Source organism: Aulostomus chinensis, chromosome 8 (assembly GCF_037954235.1).
Source record: "Aulostomus chinensis isolate RoL2024-O1b breed Wild chromosome 8, RoL_Achi_v1.0, whole genome shotgun sequence".
NCBI classification, from domain to species: domain Eukaryota; kingdom Metazoa; phylum Chordata; class Actinopteri; order Syngnathiformes; family Aulostomidae; genus Aulostomus; species Aulostomus chinensis.
The window spans coordinates 7,153,858-7,168,950 of NC_141327.1; the positions used below are offsets into that span (position 1 = coordinate 7,153,858).

At 41.1% G+C, this 15,093-nt stretch overlaps 1 protein-coding gene across 2 annotated transcripts in view; it reads left to right on the top strand.

The window, feature by feature from the left end:
- kdm2aa (lysine (K)-specific demethylase 2Aa) overlaps nt 1-15,093 on the top strand; it is a 28,486-nt gene that overhangs the window by 4,015 nt on the left and 9,378 nt on the right. For both annotated transcript variants that reach the window (XM_086210665.1, XM_086210666.1), the window contains exons 5-21: nt 289-467; nt 562-668; nt 753-846; nt 1,442-1,595; nt 1,681-1,796; nt 1,882-2,008; nt 2,081-2,310; nt 3,046-3,123; nt 4,226-4,353; nt 4,780-4,903; nt 5,317-5,445; nt 6,830-6,913; nt 10,159-10,407; nt 12,632-12,667; nt 12,799-12,904; nt 13,707-14,309; nt 14,542-14,704. In XM_086210665.1, the coding sequence (XP_086066791.1) occupies nt 289-467; nt 562-668; nt 753-846; nt 1,442-1,595; nt 1,681-1,796; nt 1,882-2,008; nt 2,081-2,310; nt 3,046-3,123; nt 4,226-4,353; nt 4,780-4,903; nt 5,317-5,445; nt 6,830-6,913; nt 10,159-10,407; nt 12,632-12,667; nt 12,799-12,904; nt 13,707-14,309; nt 14,542-14,704 (2,707 nt within the window). The remainder of the gene's footprint in view (nt 1-288; nt 468-561; nt 669-752; nt 847-1,441; nt 1,596-1,680; nt 1,797-1,881; nt 2,009-2,080; nt 2,311-3,045; nt 3,124-4,225; nt 4,354-4,779; nt 4,904-5,316; nt 5,446-6,829; nt 6,914-10,158; nt 10,408-12,631; nt 12,668-12,798; nt 12,905-13,706; nt 14,310-14,541; nt 14,705-15,093) is intronic.

Genomic DNA, 15,093 nt, shown 5'->3' on the forward strand with positions numbered 1-15,093 from the left:
GGGTTTCCTTGCTGAGACTGCTGCCCCTGCGATCTGGACCCAGATAGGCATGACCATGACTCTTGCCGTGATCCTAAATTACACTGAACAAAAAAAATGTAACATGTTTAAAATGCTCAGAAATATTATTTGGTATGTAGGATATTTTTGTGGTTATCTTCATATACTGTTTTTGGAACTGATCTGCCTGATAGCCAATATATGATGTTCACATTTGTATACACTGGGCAACACATGGAAGTATTGTCATTAGAAGAGATGCCCTGTCCTTTGCACCATTCTCCTCAGGTAGCAGACGTATGATTGATGTGATGGACGTGAGCACTCAGAAGGGTACAGAGATGTCCATGGCCCAGTGGACACGTTACTATGAGACTCCTCCATCTCAGAGAGACAAGCTCTATAATGTCATCAGTCTGGAATTCAGTCACACAAAACTGGAGAATTTGGTCAAGCGACCTGTCACAGTATGTCTATTCAACTCAACAGAACAAGGACTGAATATACATTTCTTTGTTCTTCTGTAGAGTCACCCTTCGTATATTTTTCTGTGTTCTATAGATAGATCTCATAGACTGGGTGGATAACATGTGGCCTCGTCACCTGAAGGAGAGGCAGAGAGACTCGACCAATTCTATCAACGATATGCAGTATCCCAAAGTACAGAAGTAAGAGCTCCCTTAGTTGCCTCTCTCCAGAAAATTGTCAGACATTGCTAGCTGATAATGGATGATATTGGTGTTTCTCTTCAGGTACTGTCTAATGAGTGTGGAGGGCTGCTACACAGACTTTCACATAGACTTTGGAGGAACGTCGGTATGGTACCACATACTGAGAGGTGGCAAGGTGGGTCAGAGTGCATGGCATACCTACATAAGAGAGTAGAGGTTAGCCTTGTGTCTGATATACCCATATTACATTTAGGCTTTGTGCAGTAGAATATGATTATAATTCCTAAAAACATAGAATGAGAGGAGGGATGGCCATTGTAACCGTAACCTGACTCATTGAAATTATTGTCAAATATATTACTTTAATATGAAAGATTTTGTTTTTATGTGCTTATGACAGCAAAAGCAACAAGAGAACATGAGGATTCACAAACATAATCACATCAGCATGAATGGATGAACTTTAAATGCAGAGAACAAAAACCATGAGAAAGCATGCAACATCTTGTTTTGATCACATTTTTCAAAGAGAATGTGCTTTTTGAACCTTCTGGCAGGTTGTTGTTAATAGCTACTTTAGAATTTGAGGTCATACACCCTTGCTCATCGTTGTAAAGAAGAGAATGTGGAGTGTGTTTTTAATTGCCGTGTTGTACTGCAGGTATTCTCGCTGATCCCAGAATTTGAGGACAGTTTGTGGTCATACACCCTTGCTCATCATTGCAAAGTAGAGAATGTGGAGTGTTTTCAATTGCCGTGTTGTACTGCAGGTATTCTGGCTGATCCCCCCCACCCCTCAGAACCTGGAGCTGTACGAGAATTGGGTGCTATCTGGAAAACAGGGAGACATTTTTCTGGGAGACAGAGTGTCTGATTGTCAGAGGATTGAACTGAAGCAAGGCTGCACCTTTATCATCCCATCAGGTAAACATGAGCATTTCCATCTACTGTATGCTGAAAAATGTTTTGACCAAAAGTGTCTGTTAAATTAGTATGTCTGTTAAATTAGGTTGGATCCATGCAGTCTATACCCCTGTGGATTCTATGGTTTTCGGTGGGAACTTCCTTCACAGTTTCAACATTCCCATGCAGCTTAACATCTGTAATATTGAGGACCGCACACGGGTTGGTTTAGATGCCCATACACTTAATCACTTCCTGTTTACAGCTTTTTTCATAAACCTCATGAGCCTCTTTTGCCCCTCTGTAGGTTCCAGTGAAGTTTCGTCACCCCTTCTACTATGAGATGTGCTGGTATGTGTTGGAACGCTACGTCTTCAGCCTGACCAAAACCTCCTACCTCACGCCAGAGTTTCAGAAACACTCATTGGGAATTGGTACAAACACAGGCAAAATAAGCATGTTTATTGTACATTGATTCAAGTTGGATAACACATTCTCTCTGTTAGGTCTGAAGAAACCAATTGGCACAGATCCAGTCAATGAGCATGTAAAGGAAGAAGAGGAGAGTGCCAGCGATGAAGAGGCTTCGGAGCTGCAGTCTGATAAAGTTCATTTGACCTCCTTTGAGCTGGAGGGGCTGTGCAATCTCCTGGGCAAACTGGAAGCTCTGCCCTCCAACAAAAAGTGTGTCCCAGCAGGCATACACAATGCTCCGGCATTGATTTCACACATCAAGGTATGTGCTTGTGCATGTGTGTGCAGCAAAGGTTGAAGGTGCTAAATGTAAGCTTTCTTAACTAGTTAACACTGTTGCTTTTGTTTCATAATTTCACTTTGATCTTAATATATGACGTGAGATACCCAACCTCTCTAAAGCGCCATTGCCACTGGCCAAAAAACCTGCTTTTTCCTGGCTTTTTCTGCCATGCTGCATTTTCCTGAACAAAATATTTTAACTCACACTCTCAACAGCATTTAGAGGTATTTAGTGCTACAGCCTCACTGGCGGTGTTCATAATAATGACAAAGTGATGCATTACAAGCTGTGCCACAGATATGAAATGGTGTACTCTTGAAGTGGACACAGTTATCTCTCACAAGAACATTGCGTGGATGAATGCATATATATTTATATACACATTTGTAATTAATTGTTTCACATACGAGTCACTTTTTAAAATATCTGTTAATCCTTCTGTAAAGCACTATACAAACAGAGACATGGTGCCAGACCTAGCTAGGGTATGATGATAAGACAAAGACAGTCCTCAAACCAAATTAAGCCTTGTGTAATTAGTCTCTCTGGAAATTGTCATTTTAGTTTCAGGATGTTTGGATTTTTGTGAGTTAGAAGTTCTTGGTCTCTTAGACACCCCAAGCTTCAGCCTTTCCTCTGTTGGTCTGGAATGAGCAGTAGGAATGTGACAGTGTGAGCATCTTTTAAGCATTCTGACTGAATACTGTTCTGCAGGCATTACTGAAGGAACATGCCAATGACGATCCCAAACTGTCATACACGGGAAAACCCATCGTCAAGTGGCCAAAGAGGGTAAGCAGGTGTCACACAGAACATATAATGACAGCTTTAACCTAATCAATAATCAGCCTCGGATCAAACCGGTTTGATGTTAAGCCAGGTACAGGACTGGTATACCCCAATTGTACTAGCTGTACATTTGTGTCTCTCCACAGAAGTAGATAACCAGGACTATGCTGCAAATGGTGCTGGTCTGTTCAGCTAACCTGTAGCAGCTTTTTAAATAAAAAAAAAATCAGTTAACGGTCAGAAATATAGATGACAAGCATAAGTTTATTTAGGAATTAACTTAAAAAAAATGTGAAGTGTCAAGCTTACAATTAATGTCATGTGTTTATTGACTTCATACAGAAAACATTGAAGTTTATGTGCTGTTATGTGTTTTTATGCTTGTTTGCTGTTACAATAAGAACACGTCCTTGAGATCTACGCTCTTGATTTCTTTGTGCTTTCTTGCAATACCAAAGTTTTTGCAAAGGCATTTAGCAACAGACCACAACACTGACGAAAAACAATACTCTAGTAACTTAAGTAGAAAGGGCACAGATGTAATAAATTACTAAAAATAACATTTAAACAAGTATGACCATTGAAGGTATAGGCCTCTCTGTGGTATACCTCTGCTGAAGGAAAGCAATATGAGGTCACCGTCAGATGCGAATCCATCTCAGTAACTGACAAAACCTAATCAATTGCTCCTCCAAATTCTATCAAAATCCTTCGTCAACAGGCTGGAAGGAAAAGGACGACAAACAATATCAACAGCTAGCTACCGACAATCACATCTACAGGTCCACCTAAGGAAGAGAATGTTAATATTGCTAAGAGTTACCTGCTGTTCCCACGAGTCTTCTTATGGCTGTCTGTTATGAAGCTGGAGGCATAATGTTTTGAGTGTCTGTTTGTTAAATTCTCGTTAATGCATTATCTTAACTAACACCTCAGAGGAATTTCTTTAATTTTAGCACAAATGTCCACTGAAACACATGGGTTATCTGAAAAGCTTTTGGTGATCAAAGGTCCCTGACAGGCACACTTCACAGTCGTGTACAACCACAATGTGACATTTCAAGTTTGTTTCTGTGATTTAAAAAATTTTCTGCTCCTCCATCAGCCATCCTGGTACCAACCGCCACCTCCTCCACCACCCCCCCCTCGTCCTAAACTGGCCACAACTCCCGTCATCCCCAGACCGCAGAAACCGGCATCCTCCATGTCTGTTCTGAGAAGACGCAGGGTCAGGTAACTAAGCTATGAGCTTGCAGCTCGTGATTATTTTTAGTATCAGTTAGTTTCCTAATTACGTGCTTAACTAAATTTTAAACATTTCAGAATAAGTTTAGTCACAAATTGTGTAAGACCATGCGTCTTTAATTTCCTATTAAAAACCTAAAGATAATCCATTTCACTTTCATATAAGACCAAAACATTTCTATTTTTATTCGGTAAGTATTTGATAATCATTAAAATAGGACAAATTGATGCATTATTGATGTAGTAATTGTTGAACCTCCTCACTTGTATGCCTTCTCAGCCCACACAGTAGTTGGAAGGCCAGTGCTGTTGAGTGCCTTTTTAAACATTTGTTTATGCCTTTTGTAGTACTGAGTTCTAGTGTTATATAATCATGTGTTCAGCCATTTGTCACCGTGTTGCTTTCCTGTACAGGTGTAAGCGCTGTGAGGCTTGTATGAGAGCAGAATGTGGAGACTGTAATTTCTGCAGAGACATGAAGAAGTTTGGAGGGCCAGGAAAGCTAAAGCAGACCTGTGTACTGCGTCAGTGTCTTTCTGTAAGTGGCGTGTTTGTGTGACAGGATTTTGCAACTGTGTTTTTCAACTTTGGCAAATACACAGGTGATGTGAGTTTTGCATGTACACCATTGTGGTTCCCTGGTGTGAATTTGTGTCTATTCATATCTTAACTTTGACTCTACATAATCTGCCTGTGCGGGACAAGTTAGCTCTGAATGTGGTTCGAACACAGCATTGGTCAGCAAGACATCAAACAAATAAACTTAAAATGCACATTCAGTATACTTGCATCTAAATAAAAATGTATTGTTTTTACATGACTAAACAGTGTTACTCTTAACGTTTGCTGGAGAAACAACTATCAAGTCTTTAAGCCTGTAGATCAAAGCAGACCCTCAGTCAGGTGTGCACACTTTTTCTCTAAGCATGAGTGACTCTCTGTACCCCTCAGCCGGGCCTTCCTCTGTCAGCGGTGTGCGAGGTATGCAAGGAGCCCAATCAGGAGGAAACTGGAGACCCCTCACTCACCCTGATGGAGTGCTCCAACTGTGCGCAGATAGTCCACCCTGCCTGCCTCACGGTATGACATAAATATATAACGTTTCGTTAATGCATCACATCTTTAAAAATGTTCCAGTATTTGAAGCTTTTGTCAATCATCGCCATTTGTTTACTAATTAAAAATCCCCCACTCTTTCTCTATATACTGTATTTTACCTAACTACCTACATTTGTTTATTATTTTCCAACTTACATCTATTCATTTATTATTTCCTTACTTACTTAACAAGATCAGTCTTGTACAGCCTTGAGGAGTATAACCTCACAACAAATTTGGGTCAAAACCTGTCATTCTGTGGTGACTGGACTTGTGCTGCTTGTCAGGGGGAGGGAGTACAGCAGGTGAGCTACCGCTCTATTCTCTGCTTGGACCAGCAAAAGGAGAGGTTCTCTGGCTACTACTAGTTACAAGTGAATATCCTTGCTTCTTGTCCTACATTGAGCTTGGGTGCAATTAAGAAACATAGATATTTCACCTACTTTTCAGGCATTTGGGGTTTGATGTGACATGTTCTCCTCTGCTCAACCTCTGCTTGTGGGTATGTGTGCATGTGTCATGTGAGCATTGTTGCGAGGAGACAACAGAGGAGAACTGCAGATGTGCAATGGTATATAGAGTGAAATGCCTCCACATGAATTAGATCAATAGGATAAGCCAAATTAGTTTCTTTGATTAACCAACAAGGTTTAGACCTGTTAGACAGAAACAGTGACTTTATATGACTTCTACTGTTATGTGGTGTTGTATATGAAATTAGCGTAGTGGACAAGACAGACTGTTTCTTGCTTTCATGGAGAACCACAGTGAGAGTCTTGTTGAACAAGCAGACACAGACCAAAATATCATGTTCTTAGAGTATAAAAGAGAGAGTAAAAAGGAGGAGGGACTAATTACTAGAGGTTTATTTGATCATATGTTCAGCATACCCTGACATATGTTCAGGGTACTTAACGGCACTACATATCGGTTCTGACACCTTTCAAATATGCACAAAGGCTAACATTCATCAACATCAAAATCATCATCAGGAGGTGGCAGACTTAAATGGAAACCCAAAACTGTACTTTTTCCCATATGTTCTCTGGGCTTCTCTCCTCTTCTGCATAATTAATATGACTATTTTGTGGTATTCTATTGAATACCACAAAACATCTAAACTAAAGCTGCTCATGTGAAACTAGATTAAAGGCATTGGTTGCCTTGAATTGCCTTTAATGTAATAACATGAATGTGGTTTCAATACAGGCTCAATGTGCTGAATGGGGAAAATGAACATAATTCAAGATAATAATTCAGGCTCCAAAGATTAACAAGTAAACAGTGAACACCAACTTGGTGATAACAAAGTTAAGTAATAAGGCCAGGTCTAAACTGGTCTGTGTCCACCTCTTTGTCTCTGTAGGTTCAGGGAGAAGGAATCATCAACAAAGACCTACCCAGCTGTTGGGAATGTCCAAAGTGTGTTCAAGGGACCACTGACCCAGAGGTACACATCTTTTACACACACGCCTTACACGTTTTCATCACAACAGAGAATATCTCCTGGACATCTTCCCTAACTGTAACCGCTGATTGCCTTACTCTAAGCTTAAACTTGCTTTACCTTAACATTATAATATGTCCTTTCTGTCAAATTATGATTGACTTAATGGAAACTGGCCACCAATGGGACTGTAAACGCACTTACACACAGCCTCCAGGACTCTTACCTCTTGATTGTTGATGTACATGGATCAGCCACAACAACTTAAAACCATGGACAGATTCCCTCTGAAATGTTCTTGTGGGGTGTACCTACTATACAATAGTTGGTACCTGCAATTAGGTCCACTTGGTCTCATTGATGGATGTGGGGAGTGAAAGCTAGTCAGCCTGATATGATCCATGAGAAGAGGTACTACACCATATTTAGCCAAAAATGTCAATGCAGGTTATGATTGAATGTGTCAAAGCACCTACAAAGGGCACATGAGCATCAAACCTGTACCATGGAGCAAGGGAAGTAGGTCCTTCATATTCTCTTGCATCAGTGCAGAGATTTGTGTGCAGCGTCTTCTTGGTTGGTGGTGGAACCAGGATTCTCTTTGCACAAACTTGCAGAGGCAGTGTTTTCGTTTGGGCAGTTTTCATACATGTGGATTTTTCTTTGATATCACCTACCTAAACATTCTTTTGTAAGAAGAAGAAGGCAGCTTTTATTATCATTGTAGATATATAATGCAAAAGCATATCGTCTGCATGTAACCCATCCTCTTCAAAACAAGGAACAGCTACATGTAGCACTCAAGATCTTTGTAAGTATCTTGGTCAAGAATATTAGAACCCCTTCCCACTGCTAACACCTGCATACATGCTAGTTTCCTTTTCCGATCCTTTTGCCATTGCTGGGAGACAAGGCATTGCCTTTTCTTTTGCTTTTTCCTTTGTGTGTTATGTTTGAGGTCACAGTCACTGCACCGAAAGTGTACAGTGTTGGAAGAATAGCAATGTAGTGTTGGATCTTGCGCTTGTGTACTATATTTAATTCTAGGAAAAACAGCGTTGAATACAGTGATAGTGTTCCTGTTGTATTTTTGTTCCAGTATGTTTTTCAATCTGAAGACAGTCTAAGTAATGTTAGTGCCACTTGAACAGAGATGGAATGAGGTGACAGTAAGGGCGCTTTCTCACCTACCTCGTTTGGTCCGGACTTTCGGACTTTCCAGATAGTCCGGAGTAAATTGACATATGTGAAAGCTCCACCGGACCACAGTCCGGACTAAGGACCAAGTCTTTTGTCCTGCCTCAGGAGGTGGTCTCGGTCCGGATTATCCTGGTCCAAAGTCCGCTGCTGTGTAATTTGAAAGCATTTTTCGGACTATTGGACCAAAAGCAGGGTACACGTCATATTTAAACATCTCATTTTTGCCGTAAAAACAAAGCAAAGATGAGCCGTGGTAATACTTGGGGGGAGGAGGAAATTAAATATTTCATTCAGATATGGTCAGAGGACAAAATAAAAAATGAACTGGAGAAGACCCACCGGAACTCGGAGACGTTTCGTGTTTTTTCGGAGAGGCTTTCAGTCTTCGCCACCTTGCCTGTCTGTGTCGAAATATCAAGCGCACCATAAGGATGTTGTTCATTTGATGACATTGCACTAGTCTCGCGTATTGGGACTGTAGTAGTTGTTGTTGATGTTGGAGGCGCAGCCAAAGTAGTGCGAGGGCAACAAAGTGAATCCGCGGATCCATGGTTGATGGTAACTTCTTTGCTGCGACCAAAACAAATACACCGCCAGAGCACTTCCAACGCGGTAACGTCATGACGTAGGTAGCTCCTTTGGTCTGCTTTCATAATAGCAGTGAGAAAGCGAACTTTATTGGACTATATGAAAACAATGTAACAACAACAACAAAAAAGTCCGTACCTTGTACCAGACCATTAGGTGAGAAAGCGCCCTAAGTTGCGCAAGCTACCGGCGGGGATGTCAAGACTTCATTCTTCCATGTATGTTGCTACTAGTGGAGCTCACCTTGGTTGTGTTCCTATCAATGTCGAAAAGAGATGAAAAGATAAATACCCATGTCTACTGAAGGGTCATTTGACTCCAGAGTAAATGCCAGTTAAAGCTTATTTTGGGGCAGTGGGAAAAAGGCTTTTAGCGTTCCATTTCTTTAATGGTTGCAGAAACTGGAGCACCCAAGAGAAAGACGCATAGAAATAGTCAGGAATTGTACCCTGCACCTTCTTTGTTGCAAGGCAACAATCCTAACCACTCAATCACTGTTCCAGTGAGACAGTGCAGTTAAATTGTACAACTACATGCACCAGTGTGACTTACTAAGAGTGTTTGATGGTTTACTAATACAAGAGCAATATCACAAAAAATTGTCCAATAGCACAGTTAATTGGTATTGGTATTTTAAGAATGATACTGTGGTTCCTACTCCTTCCAGCTACAACTTACATCAGTCATGGTACACAGACAAACATACACAGACCAAGGCAGCAAAGCCTACTTAGTCACACTTTCCATCAATTTTATTAATCTTTCTATGTTTTCTGTGTTATTCTCACTCTGAATGAACGAGATGGGAGGGGTAGAGTGAGGAGAGTTGGGCGACTTAGAAAGGGTTTTTCTGCCAGCCCAAAAAAATGGGTGGTCAAATATTTTACAGCCACTGATATGTCTTGGAAATACGTCTAAATAAAGTCTATGTTGAAGAGCTTTGCAGTGTTGCAGGCCAAGCCTATCCCGCTATGGCAGTGGTGTTCCCTGATTGCAGCAGCCTCTCTCAGCAGGGTTTATCCACCCTACAACACTGCAAAAATAGTTTGAGAAGGGTTGAAGAACTAAACAAAGAGCTCAGTGTTCACTTGGGCTCTACTCTGTCTTTGTGCCAGATAGCACAGGACACCTTCAGAGGTTTTGCCAAGTCCAAGCCTCAACAGGTCGAAGCTGTATTATGCTGGTGGTTTTAATGTTGTGGCTGATTGGTGTATTGCACACCGTGCTGCAAACTGTTTTTTCAGTCTTTGCAAATAATCCAGCCAGACTACAGTAGCTGCAGTTGATACACACACACACACACACACACACACACACACACACACTTTAAACTTGGTTCCAGTGTGTTGAAGCTAATGGTATGGTGTATCTCCTGTCTATTTGTTTATCATGATTTTATTTTTATTTTTTTTTTGGTTGCTTATTCTTCCTGTTTATTTGTCTAAATTGAATTGCATCAGTCATCAGGCAGTGATGAATCGTTGGCTGCCAGCCACCAGCAGCACATCCATCCCCACGGCCCCCTGGTTCTCAGGCTGGGCCCCGGACCCTCTGCTACTTTAGGGGGTCCTGTGGGCTCTCAGCAGGATGGGGAGGTGGTCCACTGTGGTTTCTTCCCTCCTCCTCTTCCCTCCTGCTCTTCCACCTCCTCTGCGTCACTTCTATTGGTAGCGGCCCCTCTGCCTTCTCAGCCAATCAGCTCGAGACTGGTGAGAGGTGCCGCCTACTCTGCGTACATCCACCCCTCTGTCGCATGCACGCCACCTCTTTTATTTTCCATTACTTTCAAGAGAAGAGCCAGAACTCCTATGAATTAAATGTTCGAATGTTGATTCTTCCAGAAAAGTTTTCTGTGTCCAAATTCTGAGTCGTGCCTCTTCTCTCAGACTGTGGACCACTTGATTTTCTGTGCTGTTTTTTTTTTTTTTCTCCATACATTCTAAATTATTGTTCTTATTGTTCATGACTATAGACAACTTGGTTCTTGCTTTTGACAAGTTTAATCCCTCTCAAATAGAGTAGTTGGACACAATATACTGTAAAATATAGATATTTTTTCAGTCACTTGTACCCTTTTTACATTGCATCATAATGTGTTCATACCAAATGCAAAGCAATTCATCAGAGATGATAGATTGGGACAAGAAATTCCCGTGACCCAGAGATTGATAAATGTCAGTGGTCATCTAGACAACAGTGATTTTGAATAAGCCATGGATGACAAATTTATGGTTACTGGGTTGAGCAAAACTCTTTTTAGAGAAAAAGATTTTAAATTTCAGTTAATTAAATCACTGCAGCAAAGTAACATTGATTTAAAAAAAAAAAACAGGCTAAAGTAATGATAGTTAGCAATTACAGTGACTATTATATGAAAGCAGTTTTCCAAAAAGTCACTAAGTGCTGTACAGCCAATATACTTAGAGAGAATCACAAACATGCGTTAAAGACATGAACAGTTCTTAAATAGTGACAACAGTTAAGGAAAAAAACCATGGTTAAATTTAGTTTTATGTTGACATTTAAAAGAGAATGCAGAGTTTCTCTCTTTTGAGATTGGAAGGAAGGGAGTTATACGGCTGGGGAGCTTGGTCACATTAGTGAGAAGTCATGATTTTGGAACCATTACACAGACATCACTGTTTTGATCCCAGGCAACATAGTGTGAATATACACCACAGATGCTACCTTAGCTACTAACAAGCTACTGGTAGAAGCACTTGACTTCTTATGAGATTTTTTTTTTTTTCAGAAAAAAACTCTCAAAGGCAGCTCCAACAAAACCATATCTGTAACAAAGCATTGCTGCTTTTATTTTGAAGGCCTTGAAAAGATTTTTGTAAGTAACAGATCCACGATCTTACATGCAAGACAGACAAAGATAAAAGTTTGAGTTTTGTCTTCATGGATTACCCATGCCCATCCCGTATACGTGTACAAGACTGTGGATACATTTGAAACTGTGCAGGTCAGTCAGGTGCACTGCCGCAAGTTTGTTAATGGGAGAATGAGAGGCAGTACTGGAAAACACTCTGAGTACTATTAGGTTAAACTCATATTTTGCTAATCTATTCCATTTATCTTGGTAGACAATCGAAAAGAGCTCCAGCTCAGACTAGGATTCATCTGGAAACTTGAGTTATAGAAAACAGACAAAATAGCAAGCAACAGCGATCCTTCATAACCTTCAAATACATTATACTTTGTACCAGAACCAAAATCTAGTGGTTGCACTAATAATCAAATAAAGCACTACATCTCTTTGAACAATTGATCAAAACCTCAGGAAAATCCATCGGGGCATATAAAAGAGATTTAAAGGGGAAAACATAATGCTCAAGCATATTAACATGGTTAGGTAATAGAGTCCTTTTTTATAATAAAATTACACTCTGCCAACACACAAAAAAAATGAAGAGAGGAGTAGATAGAAGGAGAAAATCAATGAATTTCAGTTTTCACAAGTTTGGTGCGTTTTAGTGATGTTGGTCATTTGTTGGAGAGGGGTGGTTGGGGTCCGTAACTAGTAGAGGCCTTCCATAAACTTCTGTTTACAGGCCTACACCAGTACTATTAAGCATTATACACTCTATAATCCTGGTTGTGAAAGTGACGCCAAAGAAAAAGGAACTAATTTAGATGATGTAATTTTTGTCATTTGTTTGACAAAATGTATGATCACAACATACATGTTCAAAAACACTGGATGTTTTGTGACATAAAGAGTGAGTTGTGGAAGTTCAAACCTTCAAACTCCATCCCACTTCTGCTGACAGAGCCATGGTTACTTAATGTTGGCTTTTGTCTGAAAAATATGGGTTGTCCCCAGCAACTTTAAATATTGGTGAATGGCCAATTCTGTCATAAGAAGAATGTTTAAGAGCTCTTATGTCCTGAAGTCTCATCTGATTTAGGCTTGTTCTGTTTCTCCAGCAGTCTAGAGGAGACAGAAGCGAAGGCCTCCCGGTGGTAAGTTTCATTTTGTGGGTCTGTACTGTCTGTAGCCGTGTTGTTAACTTCTGAATCATGTGTCCATCCTATTTTTTTATATATATTCTTCAGTCTGCCTTTTGACTTGTCGTGTCTTTCCTTATTTCCAGAAGCGGAAGTCATCTTCTTTGCTGGATGCTCGCATGGCCAAGATTTACAGACAACAGAGACACAGCCGTGATGGAGACGACTCTGCCAGTGATGATGATGATGAAGGTTTGTCTGATGCACCCTGTCACTACACTGTATTTCTGTTAATCTGAAAAAGAAAAATACCTCTTTTCAGGATTTGATATCCAAGTATTTGGGAATAAAGAAATGTATCCGGTTTTGTGTGTGAGATGTGGTTACAGCAATTGAGATAGGCTGTACCAGTGAAAAGCTGGATGTGAATTGTGTATCAACTGTTGTGGCTTTCAGTCTAAAATTCCTATTAAATGAGGGGCGGTTCCCTTCTTAAATGTGTGGGGGGATTTATACGTTTTGGTATCAAACGTATTGAAACATATTATACTTACTTGTGTTGGTAAATAGAACAAGTGCTTTGTTGTTATGAGACCACATGCTCTTGTCATCAAACGGATACATCATTTATATCAAAATATAGCACTTTTCTATCAGCTAAGTTAAGTTAAGACCAGTATTATGAACAATATGATATGGGTCAGCATCTACAGTGTCTGGCTCTTGGGATGACAAACATGAAGAACGTTTCCAAAGAATTTGAAAGTAGAAGTGGATTTTGTAAATCAGTTGCAGTTTTTTTGCAAATAATAAAAACGTGGTGTTGATGGAATCCGATTGGCTCGTATCGCATGGTGACGGGACTGAATCCCATTGCACCAAATTGCAGGTTGTTTTAAACCGTATCTAGATGAATCATGCTGTTCAACATGTAATGAGATGTTTATTGAATGGTGTCACTGGGAGAGATTAATATTGAGTTAGATACTGTTTCATTGGGTTTGAAATAACTGTTTTTTGGTTGTGTTTTTTTTTACTGATTCCACATCTGTAGCCACTCCGAGAAGAAAGGCAGGATTCCAAGCCCGAGGGGGGAGCCACTCTGCCAGAAGGGGGTTTGGTGCCAACAGGAGAGGCTTCCTGCGAGGCAGCACGGGCCACAGGGGCAGCAGAGCAGGCCTGCTGACTCCTGGTGGCTCCTCTGTGCTAAGACTGAAGCGTGGTATGGGCATGAGGGAAGGTGGGAGGAGGGGGAGAGGAGTGAGGCTGAGGGGAGGTTCCAGAATGCAGCGGAGAGGAGACTCCAGTGATGAATCAGATGATGATGAGGAGGATGAGGAAGAGGAAGAGGAGGAGGAGGAAGAAGATGATGATAGTGAAGACGGAGACAAAGATCGGCGTCATCGTCATCGTAGTAGAAGGGGCAGGACTGATGATGAGGAAGATGAAGACAGTGAGGGGCAAGAGTTTGACCCTGAGGATGAGGAAATGGACACTCTGGAAGATGAGGAGGAAGAGGATGTGGAGGAGGAAGGACACTGGGATTCTGACCCAGAACCTCCAGTGCTCCTGGTGTCTGACCTAAATGATGACCTGTTGAGTGGTTCCTACCTGACTGTGACTCTACAGCACCCCCACAAGGCCAAGCGACAATCTGGTAAGAATATGAGAGCATGCAAACAAAGAACCTATCTATATCAGAGCCTTACCCGACTCGAGCACGGGATCTTTCTGTGTGGAGTTTGCATGTTCTCCCTGTACCTGTGTGGATTCTCTCCGGGTACTCTGGCTTCCTCCCACCATCCAAAGCCATGCAGGTGTACCCTGTTTTTTGATGAAGGCTGCTGGAAGGCTCCAGTTCAAGTTAACAAGTTTGTTACTCTTCCCAGGCTCCATAGTTCCCAAGCTGGAGGCTGCCATGGGTCCAAGGACAGCTGCAGGTGGAGGTGGTCAGCAGGGCTTCATCCAGCGAAAGACAGCTCTTTCCAAACCTTCACGTCTCAAGAGCAGTGACACTACAACAGATGGGCAAACCCCTCGAGGACCTGGAAGGTGTGCTCAAATCTTTATTATTTGAGGAAACACTGTGGACTCTATGGACAAATCAGGACTTTGCTTGGACATCATAAAAAAACTAGTGCAAGTACCTACAATAGACTGATCCTACTCACTGGCCACTTCGTTAGGTACACCTGTACATTAATTGATTGTCTATACTGCTGATCCTCCTCCATTCACATTGCTAAAAGAAGGAGTTATCAGTCCTCATTGAAAGCAAATGCAGCTGGATTGAAAGCAAATGCAGCTGGATTGAGAGTCTCCTCTCTTCCTCCACTCTTATTCTCCAATACAAGATTGTTAATAAATGATTCCATTGGGGAAAAAAATCTAATTTCAATTATATTAAAGCACTTATTCAATAAGAAAAACCTTATGTTTCG